The sequence below is a fragment of the Mytilus californianus genome, unplaced genomic scaffold (genome assembly GCF_021869535.1).
Source record: "Mytilus californianus isolate M0D057914Y unplaced genomic scaffold, xbMytCali1.0.p SCAF_12, whole genome shotgun sequence".
In the NCBI taxonomy this organism is placed as follows: domain Eukaryota; kingdom Metazoa; phylum Mollusca; class Bivalvia; order Mytilida; family Mytilidae; genus Mytilus; species Mytilus californianus.
This window is the reverse complement of record NW_026262604.1, coordinates 6,227,782-6,250,059: the sequence shown is the minus strand read 5'-3', so window position 1 is coordinate 6,250,059 and position 22,278 is coordinate 6,227,782. Positions and strand designations below refer to the sequence as shown.

At 31.7% G+C, this 22,278-nt stretch overlaps 1 protein-coding gene across 1 annotated transcript in view; it reads right to left on the bottom strand.

The window, feature by feature from the left end:
* Nucleotides 1-16,802: 16,802 nt before the first annotated feature.
* The window catches only part of LOC127721259 (zinc finger protein ZFP2-like), a 31,373-nt gene continuing 25,897 nt past the window's right edge, over nucleotides 16,803-22,278 (bottom strand). Inside the window, exon 2 of the mRNA XM_052227935.1 lies at nucleotides 16,803-21,495. Coding sequence (XP_052083895.1) covers nucleotides 19,493-21,331 — 1,839 coding nt within the window. The 5' untranslated portion in view covers nucleotides 21,332-21,495 and the 3' untranslated portion in view covers nucleotides 16,803-19,492. The remainder of the gene's footprint in view (nucleotides 21,496-22,278) is intronic.

Below are 22,278 nucleotides of genomic sequence, written 5' to 3'. Positions count from 1 at the left end.
GTGTATGGCTTGATTGTAAGATGTATATGTTTGTCTAGCAATTATCATCTGACCATGACCTAATTTACATGGTTCAGTGGTAAAAGTTAAGGTTTTGTGTTGTGGTCTGTAATCAATAGGTTAACTGTATTTGGTGTATGGGAATATTTTATTATGTACATGTCGGTCTCACAGGTTTTATTATACGACCGCAAAAAATGTTGCGGTCGTATATTGGTATCAGGTCGTCGTCGTCGTCGTCGTCCGCGTCGTCCGAAGACATTAGGTTTCCGGACAATAACTTTAGTATAAGTAAATAGAAATCTATGAAATTTTAACACAAGGTTTATAACCACAAAAGGAAGATTGGGATTGATTTTGGGGGTTATGGTGCTAACAGTTTAGGAATAAGGGGCCAAAAAAATGCCCAAATAAGTATTTTTCTAGTTTCCAGAAAATAACCTGTTGAACGGTGTATGAATCTCTCTGAAATTATACCACAAGTTTCCATACCACAAAGGGATGGTAAGGATTGACTTTGGGGGGTTATGGCTCAAACCGTTTAGGAATTAGGGGCAAAAAAGGGGGAAAACAAGGGTTTCCTGATTAATGGACAATTACTTAAGACAATTTAAAAGCAGTGTAAGGGAGGTAATCCAAACACATTTAAAGTACAATGTTGTGTATGTTTGGATTACCTCCCTTACACTGCTTTTAAATTATATACTGTGGATTCATTTATTTTCGTGGGTACCAATTTTCATGGATTGCAAAAAACTTGCATTTTCGTGGATATTTGATTTCGTGGTTTTGCAGAAGTCTGCATCTACTCATACAGCAAATTTGCAATCTGTTGAACATTTCAATTCGTGGTTTCCCTGTACAGACGAAATCCACGAAAATTGGTATCCAACGAAAAATTATGAATCCACAGTATAAAGACATGTTGTATTGTCTTGAGGTGATTAGCTGTCAATTTATTTTTAGAAGTTACTATTAAAGGAATATTAATTTTAGCCATGATTATGTATGTCATTTTCTATTTTAAGACTTTTATGATGTATTTAAATGGGTAATTATGGTTGCAAACTCCTTTGGAAATTTTAATTGAGATTATGACCATATCTTTGGAGGTGAAAAAAAAATTGTGGGCCGAGGGGGGGAGTATAAAAAAGAAATATGGGGGGAGGGGGGACAATTTTTTCTTAGGGGGGATGGAGCAAAACGCAACAGCATTGTGTATTGCATTTTAATAAAAAAAAGTTGATTGACATATTCAATCTTTCATTGAAATACATTTAAGGTGTGTACATCATATTTTTTTCATTCATCTATATAGTTTTGTTTAATAATTTTTTAAGAAGAGTTTTCATGGACCATGCATTTTGCCTTAAATGTTCCATCAGTGTCAGGTGGTAAATCAAATTGGTCTAATATAGTATTTTCCATGTTGTCCTTGCAAAATCTCATTCAACAATGACAGGAAAATGCAAATTAAGAATAAAATTCTTACTAACAACAGCTCACTTTTTTTTCATTTGCTGGATTAAAGTTTAGTTGCCCTATGGGATTTAGTTATGGATCCTTGAAGAAAAGTTTTAAGGGCAAACTATCTACAATGATTTAATACAGTAATTATCTGTGACAATAATTTTATTCAATACTTTCTTTTGTTTTTGTTAATATTTTATTCTTATTTTACTATATTCTTCAATTTTATGTATTTTACCAATTTGTAATGAAAAGTAATGTACAGTAATGGAGGCATTATATTGATTTTTAACTAAAGTAATCATTACATTACATGTAATTGTAATGCAGAAAATGTGCATTACAAATTACTTTGCATTACATCAAAAAAATGTAATATTGCAATGCATTACAATTACAAATTACCACTACCCCAGGCCTTATTGCACAAAAGCAAAAAAAGGGGGGTAATTTTTTTTTTGGGGGGGGGGGGGGGGCAAATCGCAACCAATTATAAGTTCTTTCTGTGTCAGAAACCTATTATGTGTCAAATATTTAATTGCAATCCAAATTCAGACCTGTATCAACCGCGAATATTGTGTCCATTTTTGCCCCAACTGTTCAAGGTTGGACCTCTGCGGTCGTATCCAGCTTCGCTCAGCAAAGCATTTTATTTGACCTTGACCTTATTTTAATAGTTCATTGCTCACGCAGTGCTAAGTTTGTATGTCTTAGTTTGTTTTTCTTATACAATAAGCAATAGGTCAACTACATGTGTTTTATGAAACGATTGTAATGTGTATATGTCTGTTTGGTAGTTGTCATCTGACCTTGACGTCATTTTCATGGTTCATTAGTCAATGTAAAGTTTGTATGGTTAAGTTTGTTTTGAGATACTATTAGCAATAGGTCAACTATATTTAATGCATAGATTGGTTGTAAGGTGTACAAGTATGTCCTGCATAGTTCATCCGACTTTGTACTCCTTTTTTATGGTTCATTGGTCAATGTTTAGTTTTCTGGTTAAGTCTGTTTCTTAGAAACTATAAGCAATAGGTCAACAATATTTGGTGTATTGAATAATTGTGAGGTTTACATGTATTTCCCATTTGGTTTATCCTTAGAACATGTTAAGTTCATGTGGTACTTGTATTTAAGCTTTATATTTAGAACTATCAACATAAATTCAATGGTCAGTAAAGAAAGCAAGATATTTCAGCGTGTGCACTCTTGTTTTGGGTAATAAGCGAGGTATACAGTGAGCCTCGGTTGTCTAGTGGTCTAAGTAGTCGAACTGCTGTATCATTAGCAAGGCAACACTAAGGTTGCGAGTTCATATCCCACACGAATCAAGTGCACTCGACTTAATTTTTAATGGCTAGGATTGTCAGTCTTCCTGACTAAGATTGTCAGTTTTCCTACCTAAGTTGCTTTATTCTTTCCGGGCACTCCGTCTTCCTCCACCAATAAAAACTGACCGCCATGAATTAGCAATAGTGGTGAAAGTGGCGTGAAACACCAATCAATCAATGAATGATTAATTTGATTTGATATTGATTCACATTTAACATTAAAGTAAACGAGAACCTACTTGATTACGGCTGCGAGCAGAAATTGTACTGTTTTGAAAGAATTATACATTAGTTCTATCTGTCATGAACTAATGATATGCTATTTATTTTAACATATATGTTTTATATATAAAAATTTTGAATATATCTTGATTGTTATATTAAAACATTTCTTTAAGAAAAATAATTCTCCTTTTATACGAATATTCTTAGTATAGCATTGATTCAGAGGCATATATATACTTTTCTCTAATTCCTACACGATTTATCATTTTCCTGACCTGTTGATTATTTCTATTTATTGCGAACCCAATGAAAGTTGTCCACAGTGCCATCTCTATCTTGACCAGGTATTTAAACTTTTGTAAGTTCGCCTGTCCTATTGAATGAATACAATAGCTATTTTTCTCTGTGTAGTTTATTCACTGGGACCTTTAAATTTCTTCTAAGAGAAATCTATCACTCATTGATTAATTTACCTGAGTAAAAAAATTTTCTTATATATAGACAAAAATACTTTTTTTATACTCATTAACTGCGTGTGATGATGTATTTATTCAAAATTAATAATAAATTTTCATTCAGTTTAATATAAACATTGATTCAATCATAAAAAGATGATTTCAAACAAAAGTTTTATCAATGTTCCTATTGAAATTTGATTTTTTTTGTCTAGTTATAGAATACATTTAAGAAGATCTGAATTCGAACATCATAATTTTCAAGTTTTTATTCATGTCAAACAAATTTTTTTTTAAAGGAACAATGTTAAAAGTTTTGTCAGAAATCAACTTTTTATGATTGAATCAATGTTTATATTAAACTGAATGAAAATATATTATTAATATATTATTAATATAACATAAATCAACGCTAACATGTTTAACCCCGCCGCATTCTGTATGTATGTGCCTGTCCCAAGTCAAGATCCTGTAATTCAGTTGTTGTCGTTTGTTTATGTGTTACATATTTGTTTTTCGTTCATTTTTTGTACATAAATTAGGCCGTTAGTTTTCTCGTATGAATTGTTTTACATTGTCATTTCGGGGCCTTTTATAGCTGACTGTGCGGTATGGGCTTTGCTCATTGTTGAAGGCCGTACGGTGACCTATAGTTGTTAATTTCTGTGTCATTTGGTCCCTTGTGGAGAGTTGTCTCATTGGCAATCATACCACATCTTCTTTTTTATATTTTATTAATGTTTCAACTTTACATCACTGTTTACATTCACCCGATTGAAAATATATTATCAATATTGAATAAATATAACATCACATGCAGTTTTGAGTTTAAAACTTGGATGGAGAGTTGCCTCATTGGCACTCATACCACATCTTCCTATATCTATTTTCCTCTATTTACAAGATTTTTTTTACTCAGGTAAATTAATCAATGAGTGATAGATTTCTCTTAGAAAAAATTTAAAGGTCCCAGTGAAAAAAATACATGGAGAAAAATAGCTATTGTATTCATTCAATAGGACAGGTGAACTTACAAAAGTTTAAATACCTGGTCAAGATAGAGTTGGCACTGTGGAATACTTTCATTTGGTTCGCAATATCCTAAGTGTAGTTCGTTTGATCTCAGTTCTTCTTTGGTCAAAATTTAATTATGACGTAGAATTTTCTTGCTTTCCTCTGAAATCCTTCATTTGTGACGTCACAAAAAAAGGCGACCATGCCTGATGACGTCACATGGAAAGAATACATATTTTTGCAGATCATTCGAAAGGGGAAGGATTGAATTTGCCTGCATATCGTTAGAGGGTAATGTTTTCCTATGTTCACTGCAAGGAAGTAGCTCATGTGGACTTTTATGTGCCCAGAATGAAAAAAAACATCATGATTTAGGGACTTTTTACGAAAAAAAAATTATGTGGTATCAAAAAATAGTGTATCAAGTTACACTGAAAAAACTGAAATTATGTGATAATTATGATTTTTTTATAAAAGACACTATTCAAAAGTATTAATAGATATAAAGCACAACAATTTGAGGTTTTAAATTGAGATTCTGGTAGTATTACATACATGATTTTTGATTAAAAAGAACATAGAAAGATTTTTTCCTCTTCTTCTTGTGATAAAAATTCTATATGTGCAGTTTCATTGAAAATCTGTGTAAAGTTGAAGAGACAGCTACATTTTTTTTTAGGGTTATTATTTATATGGCTAAATTGTTGACATTTAGGTAGAATATGTATAAAATGAACTTTTAGTGAAAAGATTTTCACAAAATGTTCACTTTACAAGAGTCTATGACTTCTTTTCCTGTCTGCGGCACTGCATGGTTAATTGAAAATTCCATATTTGGGTTAAAAATTTGTTTAAAAAGTAAAATTTTTCTAAAATTATCCATCATAACAAGGATTTTTGTGATTAGGTGCGACAAGTAATCAATATTCTTACCCAAAACACCAGCTTGAGTATTCATTTTGTTTTTTCTTGAATTTTTTTGCAAATTTTATATGCATTGGGGTGCCAAGTACAGTCTAAAAACCATCATATAGTAGGCTTGTATAAAGACATGTATAGTCAAAAAAGAGAAAGGTATGGTCATTCTTGTCTTTAGATAGTTGAATTGCAACAAATTCTTCAATATGAGAAAGTTTTGGGTATTTTTTTCAATTTGACTTTAACAAGAGGCCCACTTGGGAAGATTTCATGGGGAAAAAGGGGGAGGGGCTATTGAATGTGGTTCAATCAAAGAGGAGGAAAAAAAAAATAATAGATAAGAATTCTCTTCTAGCTTCACAGTATCCAAATAATTAGAAAACATTCATAAAGATAGACTAGAATGATATTTACAGATCATTTGATAGGCATGACTTATTTCCAAATTTTGCCTTTTTTCAGGAAGGGGTACATATACTTCTTTAATAGTGGGATTTATTAATACAACTAAACAATTCTTTTAATGGCTTTTTTGTGTTCAAATATGGCTATTTAAGGTGGCTGGGGCGTCTAAATTAGAATCCATAGAATTTTTTAATAATTTGTCAAAATGAAGTTTTTGTCCTTTTTTTTCAAAAATATAATAAAAAGTATGGGTCACCGGACTTTTTTTCACGCTACAGATTGTGCAAAATTGTCAGATTTTGTAAAGATTATGCATGCAAAATCCAATTGTGTGTGACAAAAAGAAAACTACATGATAAAAGTTTAAGATAAAATGTGAGAAGATAGCTCTTAAAACATGCTTTTAGATAAAAATGAAATGCTCCGCTGGGCGCAGCTTGATACGACCGCAGAGGTCGAACCCTGAACAGTTGGGGCAAGTATGGACACAACATTCAAGCTTGATACAGCACTGAATTTGGATTGTGATTAAATATTTTTTAAAATTTTTTTTTTAAATAGATACTTGTTTATTCCAAAAACTTTTCTGTTTACATTTTCCTCAGTTGCCCAGGATGCAAACTGGGGATTCCCGTTTACATTTAAAACCAACTGTCCGGGAAGCAGGAGGCTGAAAAAAGTGCACTGTATTACCAGAAAAAGTAGTACATGCATAATAATACTTATTATTCTATTATATGACAATGAACGAAAAAGAACATCTTTCTAGAATGTAATACTAGTAATAAATAATATAACATTATAACATAATCGAGTGCACCTCTAAACCATGGATTACCTAATACAAATTAAAGAGACATAAAAGGCAGACCACATAACATCGTGACTGTTATCTCCTACAAGGTTTGTAATTATCATATAAAATTAATTAATGTGTTTATTTTTTCTTTGTCTATTGTATTATTAGATAAATAACAGGGTACAGATTTCAGATGGGTTATCATGTATGATTTCCAAAGATTCAAAATATCTGTAGATGACATTTTTATCCCATCATATTTGATTTTGTTTCTTATTTTCCACAAGGACCATTTTGTCAAAATAAAAAAGAGATTTACAAGTAAAGTGTGGTTCGATTGACCACTGCTATCTCCCAAAAGCATAAAATGTTTTAAATTTTCATCATCTAATTGAACATTCCAAAATGTGAAAATATCTTTGATTTTACTAATGATTATTTTGGTTGTATTGCAATCGAAAAATAAATGTTGCAAATTTTCAGTATTATTGACCGTTTGGCAAATATGACATTTTCCGTTTGACAATTGCATTTTTTTAAGTCTACTTTCCGTATATATGATATTGTGAATGCATTTCCATTGAAATTCTTTTATTTTATTGGTGATATTAACTTTTTTCAGATTGTCCCATACTATTTTCCAATTAATTTCGTGCCCAAAAATTTCTTGCCATTTGTTTTGACATTTTGGATATATATTCTTATTAATCGTGTCTCGAATATATTTGAGTTTCAATTCTTTAGGTTTCTTTCTATCTAATATGAACATTTCATCAGAAAGTTTCAATTCTATGTTTTTTTTTACATTTATTTCATTATCAATTTCTAAAATTTGTAAGAAGTCGATTGGTATTGAACTTTTAACTCTTGAAAATTCCGATATACAGTTTCTTTTATCCACAAGTTTTTCAAATATAGAACAACAACTGTAAAATTCGTTGGTTTCTTCATTCCATATGTCTTTGATATATTTCATGTTACTTTTTAGAAAGGAAGAAAAAAACAATGGCTTATTTTGGAATAAAATTTTTGATTTACCAAATAGTCTCATATTAAGTACCTCGTGCTTTGTTTTGGGATTATCTCCAATTTTTAGAAAATTAGACCATGTATAGACCATTTTCTGATAAAATAAAGGAATATTTTTAAGATTTAGTCCGTTAATATTTGAACATTTACATAAAAAATATTGATCATTATACATATTGTCAAATTGTCGAAGCCAATACTTGCCAATCGCATTCCAGCTTTCTAATGGTTCATGAAGAATGCGATAAAGAGACTTTATTTGCTTACTTCTAATAAATAATTCTATACTAATCATGCCCATTCCACCCTTTGTTATATCAAGACAACAAACCTGTCTTTCTATTTGGTTAACTTTCCCATCCCATATAAAATTCCAAATAATATTGTTTATTTCTTTTGAATATTTTTCAAGAATTCCCCGCATTTCAATTTCATAACTGCACATGGGCAATATGAAATGTTTTACTATTAAGGTTTTACCACTAAATGAAAGTTTCCTACTTTTCCACACGTGGACACAGTTTTTAATCTTTTCTATAATGCTTTGCCATATAGCATCATTATCAATTTCATATCCGTGATTTACTCCGAGGGTTTTTACATTACCTGTAATCCATTTAATTTTATTAAATTTTAGTTTTTTCCTTCTAAGAGATCCTATAAGTAAACCTTTGGTTTGATCATAATTAATTTTAGATCCCGAAGCTTTTTCATATAGTGTTAGGACATCAAAAGATTTTTTACTGATTTCTCATTTTTGTTAAAAAGCTGAGTGTCATCAGCAAACATGCATAATTTAGTTTCTATACTTTTACCCCCCTCACCAGGTATCTGAATCCCTTCAATTTCCTTGTTACCTCGTATTGCACATGCCATTGGTTCTGCTTGCAAAATGTATATAAGGGGTGCTATTGGACAGCCCTGTCTGGCCGAACGAGTTATCGAAAAATATTTTGAAACATGTCCATTTGTTTTTATACAAGTTATAGCATCATAAAGTAACATTTTGATCCATTGTCTAAATTTTTCCCCAAAATTAAACTTTTCTAATACAAAATCCACCCAATCCCATTCAACTCTATCAAAGGCTTTTTGTTGATCAAGAAATAATTTATTATTCCATCTTCGTCTTCGTTGTCAATATAGTCTATTATATCTTGAATTAATCTGTTAGCATCACTAATGTTTCTTCCTTTAACAAATCCTTTTTGATCTGGATGTATTATTTTTGGTAAGACTTTTCAATCTCATTGCAAGAAGTTTTGCTATGATTTTATAATCGGTGTTAAGTAATGTAAGAGGTCTCCAGTTTTTAATATTTTCTCTTTCACCACCCTTATGTAATAACGTAAGAACCCCTTTATGTTGTGATTTACTTAAGACATTTTTATCAAATATTTCTTGAAGGAGTGTAAAAAAAATCATATTTTATTATATCCCAATAAAAAATGTAAAATTCAGATATAATGCCATCCTCACCTGGCGATTTGTTAGTCTTTAGATCTTTGAGCACTTTTTCTAATTCTTCCATATTTATTTTACTTTCAAGCATCTCCTTATCGTCGGAACTTACCTTATTTTCAGTAAATTGGCAAAGCTTTTCATCGCACTGTTTGTCCCACCCGTCAGAAGTAAAAAGTGTGGAATAAAATTGTACTTGTTCTTTTAATATCGAATCAATATCATATTTATACTCATCCGTTTTTGTTTTTATACGATCCCACAATTTGTTTTGACCATTTTTCTTTTCTAAATTAAAAAAATACTTCGTAGATTTTTCACCTTCCTCTGCCCATTTAATTTTTGCTCTAATTTTCGCAGATTCTGTCAAATTTGTATAAATATCCTTAATTTCGCGTTCAATTTCGGTTATTCTAGAATTGATGATATTTGTTTTTTCCTCTACCAATTTTAATGCTTCAAGTCGTTTTTCTAGTTGTTTAATGTGATTGTTATTATATATAAGCGATTTAGTGTTTTACTAACATCAATTGTTAGAAATTTTATTTTACTTTTGGTTATATCCCACCATTCTTGTATATCATTATATTTGTCTTTACTATTTTTCCATCCTTCCCAAAAAAATTAAAAGGCATTTGAAAACTGTTCAGATTTAATTGTATTTAAATTCATAATCCACATACCCGGCCCTCTTTCTATATCATCTAGCTTAATTTTTGATGTACCTATTTCGTGATCACTAAACGGGAAATGTGATATACGAGTGTTAAATATTTTACTATTCAAAGATTTGCTGCAGAAAATAAAATCAATACGAGACTTCGAGTTTCCTCTCTGAAATGTATAATGTTTTGTATCTGGAAATCGAGATCTCCATACATCATCTAATTCATATCTCAACAAAAGATTTTTTAATTCTGTTGTACCGACTGTCTAGTTTTTTGTCTAAAGTACAATTAAAGTCTCCTAATAATACGGTGAAGTGTTCAACGCTATCATCGTCATACATTTTATTTAAATTACGCAAATTTTCGTAAAAAGTCTTTCTATCGGAACCGTTGTTCGGTGTATATACATTAACAATATGATATACAGCATTATCTCTTTTTATGTCACACATTTGACATCTTCCGTTTTCATCGTGATTAATAAAAGTTACATTTTCCGAAAATTTCTTTTGCAAAAGGAATCCCACTCCCCTTGAATCAGAAGTTCCACAATTCCAAACGGATTCACCTCCCCCAAATTGTTTCCAGTCATTACCCCAGTTATCAATATCAGATTTCGTACAGTGTGTTTCTTGTAGACAAATGGCCTACGTCGGATAGAAATCGACCTTATGCAAGGGCACGTATACATGTACATGTATAAGATTTTGATTTATTTTGGAACATTCAAATACGAAATAAAAGATTAATTTTGGTCTGTTTTGTAAGGTTCTTATAACATATCAATTTTCAAACAGTTACAGACTTTCCGTAGAGTTTTTTTTCAACCCGAAATAAGTCAACAGATGTATTGATATTCATTTGCATAAGGTCGATTTCTATCCGACGCAGCTCAAATGATATCAAACTTTTTTGAAACCAACCAATTAAAAATCACATCTCGTTTTTTATTGTTTCATAAACCATTTACATTTATTGAAGCAATTGACAAAGACATATTAAGTTCGAATAGGTTTTATTTTCTTTCTTTCGTCATTTAAAGGTTTCACTTGAATGCTTTGAACCCGGTTATGTCTATTCGGTGAAATAAACTTAACGAATCGTTCATGTGTATACCTGTGTGTAAACAAATCAGGTAAAACTTTAATTATTAAACGTCGTTTTAAAACCGTAATAGGTCTAATAAACCGATACTTATTCATGTTCGCCATATATAACATTACAATTTGGTACATCTTAGCCATTTTTAGCACTTTTTGCAGTATATACATATAGGCATATAAACGAAATACTTCTAAATAAAATATACATACGAAAAATATGTTTAAAAAAGTGGACATGATATTTACAGTGATACATTTGTGTTTTTGTTTGTTTGTTTTTTTTTTTAATATTTTGTTTTTAACAGTAAAATCAGATTAAAATAGTCTGAGTGTTTATTTACATGGTTTAATCATGATCTATGCCTGTCTCTTTTCTTGATACTTTGGATGTCCGGTCTGCAGATGTTGGAGTAGTTTTGTCACTCCTGTTGCGTTTGCGATCAACTGGAGTGTTTGATACGGTTAAGTTCGTATTTGGGCTATGAAGAAACTCACAAAGTTTACTGTTAATTCTTTGTGCGCCTTCTGTGCTGATGTGTACACCGCTACTGTCATTTTTATCAAACAACGCTCTGATTACAGCTCCGTGTTTATAAAATTGATCATTTATATCAACAAATGCTACAGATTGTTCTCGAACACAAAGTTTTTCAAGTCATGAAACTATTTACATTTTTGGTCGTTTCATTTATTTTCTGAAATTGAGCGCCGTTGCCTTTACGCGGTATTATATTGCAAAGGCCTATTTGTGCCTCTGGAAAGCTAGACTTCACACGATTGACAGCGCTTGTTACAAGAAGGTTTATTTGATCAGAGTCACTTTTATTTCTACTTATGTCATTTGTGCCTAGACAGATAACAACCTTTTCAATATCTTTGTTTTCAGTTTTTTGAAAAGCTAGATCAATGTTTTGTTCAATTTTGTCAAAGGATCCTCCAGATATTGAAGCGTTTACTAACGAATCGTCGATATGTCCGAGCCTAATACAATTAGATGCTCCAAGGAGAACACACACTGTCTCTCTTCCACAATTTGCGTTGTCTGATGAGATGGATTCTTCGTCATCTTCGTCAGTGTGAATGTTTTTTGTATTGTCTTGTCTTCCCTCTAATATTTCAGGACCATAACTGCCCAATTCCTTTTTTTCTGTTTCCTGTTTGTACTGTTCACAGTCTCGTCTGGCGTGACCTTTGACGTTACAGTAAGAGCAGTATTCTTCACTTGTACAGGCGTTAGCTACGTGACCTATACCACAACAATTGTAACATCTCTTTTGATTCGTGAGACTTGGTTTGTCCTTACATCTGTATGAAGGATGACCTGTGATATGACAGTATATACATGGAGTGCGATTGTTATCAGCAAAAAGTCTTACTTCAAAACGACCAAATGATGTTCTATTCGGGAGCACTGCATCACATTCCAGAATATCAATATATCGAGACCCATTTTCGATGTTTGTGCCTTTGATGACGCCTCGTTTTATAGAGCCTGGAACTACTTTACCAAATCTAAACATCTGAGTACAAATGTATAAGTTTTCTAGTTCGTAAGGTGCGTCTTTTATTGTTACATGAGTAATTAAACTCTCTACTTCATAAAATTTAATAGATCTGTCTCTTAGCGTTATGCCTTGAGCCGCTAGCCTGTCTTTTGTTTCAGGATTTTTTAGAGTTACTATACAGTCTTTTTCAGTGATTTGAATTGATAACACATCCTCAATATTAATTACTTTACCTATTTCTGACAAAACATCATCATGCGATATCCTAGATATAGATATAGATTGTTTTGAAATTAAGTTTGCGAAATTTACTCACATATCCATCATTTGGTAAAAACCATAAGAATATCTTGAAAATTGGCACCAGAAAGTTTAGATATAAGGAATTTATAATACTTTTCCGATGAGCACAAAAAACTCACACATCCATTTTCAAGGGGACATAATCACCTATTACAAAGTGATTAAATATTTGACACAACATAGGTTTCTGACACAGAATGAATGTGGTCTAAGAACTTAAAAAATTTTAATTTACCTATTCAAACCATATCATCATTATTTGCATTTATATATAAATCAGAAATAACCAATTTAAAATGAAAAATTTTAACCAAAAAAAAAAAGGAAAAAAAGGAAAAAAAATCCCTCCCCCAAATTTTTTTAACCCCCTTATGATTCATCACCCCCAAACTCAATCCCAGCCTTCCCTTTGTGGTATGGTAACTTGCAGTACAATTTCAGAGAGATCCATACACTTGAACACAAGTTATTGTCTGGAAACTAGAAAAATGTTTGTTTTTAGGCCCCTTTTGGCCCCAAATTCCTACACGTTCAGGGCAATTACCCCAAAACTAAATCCCAGCTTTCCCTTTGTGATATTAAACCTTGTAGTACAATTTCATAAAGATCCATACACTTACACACAAGTTATTGTCCTGAAACTAGAAAAATGCTTGTTTTTTGCCCCTTTTTGGCCCTTAATTCCTAAAATATTTAGGCAATTACCCCCAAAATCAATCCCAGCCTTCCCTTTGAGGTATGGTACCTTGCAGTGCAATTTCAGAGAGATCCATACGCTTGAACACAAGTTAATGTCTGGAAACTAGAAAAATGCTTATTTTTGGCACCTTTTTGGCCCCTTATTCCTAAACGTTTTGGGCAATTACCCCCAAACTCAATTCCAGCTTTTCCTTTGTGATATGGAACCTTGTAGTACAATTTCACTAAGATCAATACACTTACACACAAGTTATTGTCATGAAACTAGAAAAATGCTTGTTTTTGCCCCTTTTTTGGTCCCTAATTCCTAAAATTATGAGGCAATTAACCCGAAAATCAATCCCAGCATTCCCTTTGTGATATGGAACCTTGTGGTACAATGTCAGAGAGATCCATACACTAACACACAAGTTATGTCTGGAAATTACAAACTAGAGGCTCTCAAGAGCCTGTGTCGCTCACCTGTATTTACTGATGCTTTGGAAATCATGTAAAATAAGGTTAAAATCATAATTAATAGTATTAGATATTAGATATTATAATGATATCTAAGAAAATAACAAAAAACAGCAAAATTTTTGCCAAATTACTAACTCAGGGGCAGCAACCCAACAACGGGTTGTCGGATTCGTCTGAAAATTTCAGGGCAGATAAATCTAAATCTGATGAACATTTTTCCCACTGTCAGATTTGCTCTAAATGATTTAGTTTCAGAGATATAAACCAAAAACTGCATTTTACCCCTATTGTCTATTTTTAACCACGTCGGCCATGATGGTTGGAAGGCGGGGTCATCGGACATATTTTTTAAACTAGATACCCTAATAATGATTATGGCCAAGTATGGTTAAATTTGTCTCAGTAGTTTCAGAGAAGAAGATTTTTGTAAAAGATTACAAAAATTTACGAAAAATTGTTAAAAATTGACTATTAAGGGCAATAACTCTCAAAGGGGTCGACTGACAATTTTGGTCATGGCGACTTATTTGTAGATCTTACTTTGCTGAACATTATTGCTGTTTACAGTTTATCTCTATCTATAATAATATTCAAATAATAACCAAAAACTGCAAAATTTCCTTAAAATTACCAATTCAGGGGCAGCAACCCAACAACAGATTGTCAGATTTGTCTGAAAATTTCAGGGCAGATAGATCTTGACCTGATAATCAGTTTTACCCTTTGTCAGATTTACTCTAAATGCTTTGGTTTCAGAGATATAAGCCAAAATCTACATTTTACCCCTATGTTCTATTTTTAGCCATGACGGCCATCTTGGTTGGTTGGCGGGGTCATCGGACACATTTTTTAAACTAGATACCCTAATGATGATTGTGGCCAAGTTTGGTTAAATTTGGCCCAATGGTTTCAGAGGAGAAGATTTTTGTAAAAGTTTACGGACGACGGACGACGGACGCAAAGTGATGAGAAAAGCTCACTTGACCTTTCAGGTCAGGTGAGCTAAAAAGCTTATTTTTGGCCCTAATTCCTTAACTGTTGGTACCATAACCCCCAAAATCAATCCCAACTTTCATTTTGTGGTATTGAACCTTATGGTAAAATTTCATAGAGATCCATTCACTTAAACTAAAGTTAGAGTGCGAAAACCAATGTGTCTTCGGACGACGACGACGACGATGCCAACGTCAATCCAATATACGTATAAAAAGAAAAAATGTGGTCACCGAACTTGTTTTCTTGCTATATATTAAAATAGCTAAATTCACAACACTTTCTATTATAAAAATTACTTTATCTGAATTATCTCCCCTACTATCTGAGTTATCTCCCCTTATTTGGCAAAGTTGAAAAAAAATGAATCAAACACAAATATGGTGCTTTTTAGAAATTACAGCCGTAAATATGATAAAACACATAATTTTCCATATTTACATTAAAAGTCTTACACATGAATTACATACTACTCTCAAAAATTGCACATTTCATCAAAGATTTAGACCAACTGTTATCTGCTTCTTTAAAATCCAAGACGAAGGAAGACACCCGAGCCACCTTAATGAAACTAAGTTAATGGTTTATTTTTTTAAGACATGTCATTACAGTTATAGGGTAATTTAATCCTATGTTCGCTGCAAGGAAGTAGAAAAAAAAAATCATGGGGTATCAATTTACACTGAAATTATGTAATAATTATGATTTTTTATACAAGACACCATTCAAAAGTATTAAAAGATATAAAGCACAACAGTTTGAGGTAAATTGAGATTCAGGTAGTATTACAGAGTACATGATATTTAATTAAAAAGAACATAGATTTTTTCCTCTATGAAATCTTCTTGTAATGAAAATTCTAGTTGCGCAGTTTCATTGAAAATCAGTGTAAAGTTGAAGGGACAGCTACATACAAAAGTAATTTTTTTCTTTAGGGTTATTATTTATATGGCTCAATTGTTGACATTTAGGTAGAATATGTATAAGGAATATGATTGGTTAAAAGCAAACGCGTGGAGACCGTGCATATGTCATATGAGGTAAGTAGGCGGGGCTTATTTCAATACACGGTAAGAAGTGGTGTAACGTCCCTTTATAAAAAGAACACGGTGTTGAGGAAACAATCTTTGTCAATTAAGATTGGAATAGATGAAACTTGCCACAAGCAGTCTTCACATGTGTTTTTTTTATATGTATTTCCATTTGTATCCATCTGATGAGTTAAGCCTTTTTCAACTGATCTTTATACTTCGTTCTTATATTGTACTTGTACACCACTGTCTCAGGTTAGGGGGAGGGTTTGGATCCCGCTAACATGTTTAACCCCGCAACATTCTGTATGTATGTGCCTGTCCCATGTCAGGAGCCTGTAATTCAGTGGTTGTCGTTTGATGCTGTGTTACTTATTTGTTTTTTGTTCATTTTTTGTACAATGTGTAGGCCACTAGTTTTCTTTTTCGAATTGTTTTACATTTGTGATTTCGGGGCATTTTATTGCTAATTATGTGGTATGGACTTTGCTCATTGTTGAAGATGTACCGTACGGTGGCATATAGCTGTTAATATCTGTGACATTTGGTCTCTTGTGGACAGTTGTCTCATTGGCATTCATACCACATTTTCTTTTTTATATTCAACTCAGAACTTCATTCAAGACAGGCTAATGACAAACTCTTTACTTGACAATGAACAAAAGTTGGCAAACTAAATTCTAAAATTTTATTGTACACTTGGTCTTCCTCATTGTAATGGTCACACAAGCTTTTTGCTGGTTTTACTAAGGATTTTCTACCTCAGGAATAGATTACCTTAGCTGTATTTGGCAAAACTTTAAGAATTTTTGGTCCTCAATATGCTCTTCAACTTCGTACTTTATTTGACCTTTTTAACTTTTTTTTGATTCGTGCGTCACTGGTGAGTCTTTTGTAGACGAAACGCGCGTCTGGCGCAAATACAAAATTTCAATTCTGGTATCCGATGATTTTATTTATATCCTATGTCATTGCATATCTCAATTTGTTCATATAATGCAACATAATTCATGCAAGAATCAAAATTTAATTGTATAATAATATAAAACACATAATAATTACAATGTTTCATTTTCAACATGATAAATATACAATGATATACAGATTGATTTCCTGCTTCCAAAAAAAAAACAAAAAACGAAGAGATAACTGTAGTCTCAATTTTATATAACACAAATATAGACTGTAGTGTCCCAATTACTAAGGTTAAGAATGTCAAAAATTTAAATAATAAACAATACTGATAGTTCATTACATATATCATCAGGGTCATGTATATTTTCATGGTATATTTTTCATGCATTGAGGAACCTCAAAGTTTTAAATACAAGCTTATATGAAATTCATACTTCATTGAACACTTAAACATGCAATTCATTGTAAAAGAATATCAAAAAAAATTTTAACGTTTGGAAATAAAGAAATAGTAATGAATCCACACTTTTCATTTCCATTTAGCCATTAACAGTGAGAATGAAATTATAATATAATTCCTTTGTAATGATAATTTTCATTGGACGCTGACAAATATTTCAAAGGGTAAAATTCCACGCTCTACTAGTCGGTCACTGAGAAAACCCAAATTTTGAATTCTGCTTTTTTTTCGTATGTAATTTCTAAAAAAAAATTAGCAAGGAAGTCAAATTGTGTGCCTCAAAATCTTCATTTTGTCAATATGGAAAACTTTTAAAATACACTACAAGTACAACTTGTGTGAATAAGATTTTAAAATACACTACAAGTACAATTCATGTATATTAAATTTACACCTCAACGCAGATGATTAACATTTAAAATATTCATCAACTCATGACAATTAGATTTAAAGTACACTACTAGTTCAACTCATGTCAATTAGATTTAAAATACACCACAACTCGGTTGATTAAAATCTAAAATATAAATCAACTCATGTGAATAAGATTTTAAAATACAACTCATTGGGAATATATTTTAAAATACGCTACAACTCATGTGGACTACTTAAAAATACATTGCAACTCAAGGGGATTGAATTTGAAAATACACTATAACTCATGTAGACTACTTGAAAATACATTACAACTCAAGGGGATTAAATACACATACTACAACACATGTGGATTAAATACAACATATGTGGATTAAAACATAAAACACACTACGACTGATGTGGGTCAAATCTTAAAATAATTAACAACAAAAGAGATCAAATTGAGAGATTGCGGAAACCTTGCATTTTCGTGGATATGTGATTTCATGGTCTGCCAAAGTCTGGATACAACTTTAAAGAAATTTGTATTTCGTTGAACATTTAAATTAGTGGTTCACCCGTACCCAGGAAATCCACGAAAATGGGTATCCAACGAATAATAATGAATCCACAGCTGTAGACTATAACTCGTGTGAATAAGTTTTAAAATACCCCACAACTGACGTGGATTAAATCTGAATACACTATAACTCGTGTGGATAAGTTTTAAAGTACCCCACAACTGTTGTGGATTAAATCTGCATACATTCATTACCACATGTCCATTTAATTCATCCAATGTCAAAATCAAAGTGCTTGTAAGCACAGAAGGGTAAAGATTGCGTTTATTTTATCAGTGGGAAGTAAAATTAAATATTTCATTGTCAATGAAGCTAGTTGATTAAACTACTATCTGGACAATGGGAGATAACTCCAATTTTTAAAGATGACTTTAACAATGACATTATTTATATTTTTAGAACAGATATTAGATTCCTGCACCTTGCAAAAGTTATGTAATTTTCTTGACATGTGGAGCATCGTTTTGTGACTTATTAATATCTGAGCATATATTAAAGTGATAAATTTCTGGAAATGTTCATGGATAGGATGTATATAATGTTATGATCAATGCACTATATTTTGTGTATCAAAAAGGTAGTGATCAGCCTTGAAGAATTTATATATCAAGTCAGTAACATATGGTTTTGATTGCATTTCATGCAATCTTTACCCAACAAATAAATATAATCATTCAAAAATATAAATATGCAAACTTGTAATTTAAATGAATTATAATCTCAGCATGAGATTAAAATTTACTAAATTCAAAACTTTGATAAACATACACTTGATAATAAACATTATCCGGCTATATGATGTGTTTTTTTTTTCGATGTTGAAGGCCGTATAGTTGGATGGTTTGGTTACTTACATCCATTTCATCTAAACTTTTTTGGCAATCATATCACATCTTAAGGTGGTACCTAACACTCCAGGGAGATAACTCTGTAATATCAGCTAAACGTTTTAATCACTTTGTATTGTTAAGGAAACATTAAGCTCCTCAATGATAAAAATTAATGTTTGTCAACCTGTAATATAACCAATATAAATTTTTCTGATAAGTGGTTGGTTCAAATTTTTTGAAATTTTTCAATTTTTTTCAAATGGTCAAAGTCAACATTATTTCAAAATTTTATAAAAATTAAACAAGCCAAACTAATATTAGTCAAGGTGTTAGTAACCACCTTTATTAATCATTTTCTGTCAATTCAGTCAACATGGTCAAGTGTGTGCTGTCATGTTATTCTGAAACTTCTAGTCCAGGAATGTTAGTCCACAAAGTCACTAGTATGTAATTTTATGTGTTTATTAAAGCTTGCTTTTTTTCAGTCATTAGTATGAAATTTTATGTGTCTTTCAAAGCTTGTTTCGTATTTAAACACCCTACAACATACATCACACTTATAAGAGTTATCAACTGTATGTAACTTTATGTGATAATCTAAGCTTGCTTTGTGTTTAAACACTTTACAACATACATAACACTTATGAGACTTAAAACCTGTATGTAATTTTATGTGTTTATCAAAACTTGTTTTGTATTTAAACACTTTAAAACATTCATCACACTTATAAGAGTTATCACTTGTACATATATGTAATCTTATATGATAATCAAAGCTTGCTTTGTGTTTAAACATTTGACAACATTCATTACATTTATAAGGTTTATCACCAGCATGTTTTCTCATGTGTATAGTCAAGTGGGTACTAGTATTACACACTTTGCCACATACATCACATTTATAAGGTTTAACATCACATTTATAAAGTTTATCATCAGCATGTGTTCCCATGTATCTAGTAAAGTTCCCTTTATGATTAAACCCTCTAAAAAATAAATGACAATTGTAAGGTTTATCATCAGTGTGGTTCCTCATGTGTATTCTTAAATGGCCTTTCTGATTGAACACTTTATAGCAAACATCACATTCATAGAGATTGTCACCAGTATGTGTTCTCATGTGTACAGTTAACTGGCCATTATCATTATAGCTTTGGGAACATACTTCACATTTATAAGGTGTGTCACCAGTATGTGTTCTCATGTGGGTGGTTAAGGTGCCCCTTTGCTTGAACTCTTTACAGCAAACATCACATTCATGAGGTTCATCACTAGCTACTGGCCCAGTATGTAATTTCCTGTGTTTATTTAAGCTTCCTCTTTGACTAAACACGTTGTAACAAACATCACATTTATAAGGTTTTTCACCAGTATGTGTTCTCATGTGTGCAGAAAGGGTGCTTGAATCTGTACACATTTTACCACATACATCACATTCATAAGGTTTCTTTCCAATGTGTGTTTTCTTTACGTGTAACAGTAATAAACCTTTCAAATTATATTCTAAACCACATTCATTACATTTAAATTGTTTATTATTTCCTTTATGAGATGCCATGTGTTTAGTAAAATGCCCTTCACGATTAAAATTTTTACAACATAAATCACATTTATAAGGTTTGTCACCTGTATGTGTTCTCATGTGTACAGTTAAGTTGCCCCTAGTATTATACCTTTTGTAACATACATCACATTTGTAAGGTTTTTCACCAGTATGTGTTCTCATGTGGATAGTTAAGATGCTTCTTCTATAGAACCCTCTACAGCAGACTACACATTTCAGAGGTTTATCACCAGTATGTATTTGTTTGTGTTGTTTCAAGTTTCCTTTGGCATTAAAGACTTTACAACATACATCACATTTATAAGGTTTATCACCAGTATGTGTTCTTATGTGAGTCTGTAAACGTTTTTCCATGGTATGTGTTTTCATATGGGTATTTAAGTTGCCTTTTGTACTGAACTCTTTACCACATATATCACATTTATAAGGTGCGTGTACTCTCATGTGTACAAGTAAATCAGGTTTCCGAAAGAAGTTTTTATCACAAACACCACATACAAACGGTTTATCAGATGTTTGTGTTCTCGTGTGTCTTTGCAATTCAGAATTCTCTGAATCACTTTCTGCTTTGATATCTATATCAAATTTTAATGGTTTAATTCCTGTATGTATTCTCAATTCTGAATTACAACTCAATTCTTCATCATACACAGTTTGGTCCTCAATTTTACATCTTGTTTGGTCCTGCGGTGCATGGCAATGAGTCTGATCAAGGGAGATAACTGTATCAGGAGTTATAACTTCGTTATAAGACATAGCTTCTAATGTAGTTCTTTGTCTTTTTGTTTGTCTGTCTGGTGACGAATATCTCTATTTCTTCTGTATGTTGTTCATCTTAGAAATGATAAACTTTAAGTGTATAGAGTCAGAAAAAGGGAGGCAACCATGGAATTACTGATTGACATTGGTCTTCTTGTAGGCTGAAAATATATATTTTTTCACTGCATTATTTCACATAGTCATAACCTAAGAATTCTTGACTATGTCACTAACTTACTAACACTTTAGTGACCAATATACTAGTAATATGTATCAGTGACAGCTATGAATAGTTAACTTTAGCTTGGAATCAATAGTAAATGGTAAATAGAAATTATTTCTGATAATATGTTCACATCATACAGGAAAAACGCAAAGATAATTGAAATTAGTTGAATAGAAAATAAATTGCTTCGCTAAGCGCAGCTGGATACGACCGCAGATGTTCAACCCTGAAAAGTTGCGGCCAAAATGGACACAATATTCGCGCTTGATACAGGTCTGAATTTGGATTGTAATTAAATATTTGACACATAATAGGTTTCTGACACAGAATAACTGTAGTCAAAGAACTTAAAATTGGTTATATGATTTGAATTTATATTCAATTTTTTGCTTTTGTGCAATACACTATGCTGTTGCGAATTGCCAAAAAAAATTTACCCCGTGTTTTTTGGCTTTTGAGTTTCCAAAACACCTTGCTGTTGAATATTAATCCCCTCATAAAAAAAATATTTGAAGAAATTTTCTTTTTAATTTCTGAAATCTGAAATGAGAAAAATTGTACCCCCCCCCCCCCCCAATTTTTTTTTCACCTCCCCCATTCCCTTATTCCAAAAATAATCTCAATTCAAATTTCAAATGGAGTTTACAACAATAACTACTCATTTAAATACATCATAAAATATTAAAATATAAAATGACATACAGTCATGGTTAAAATT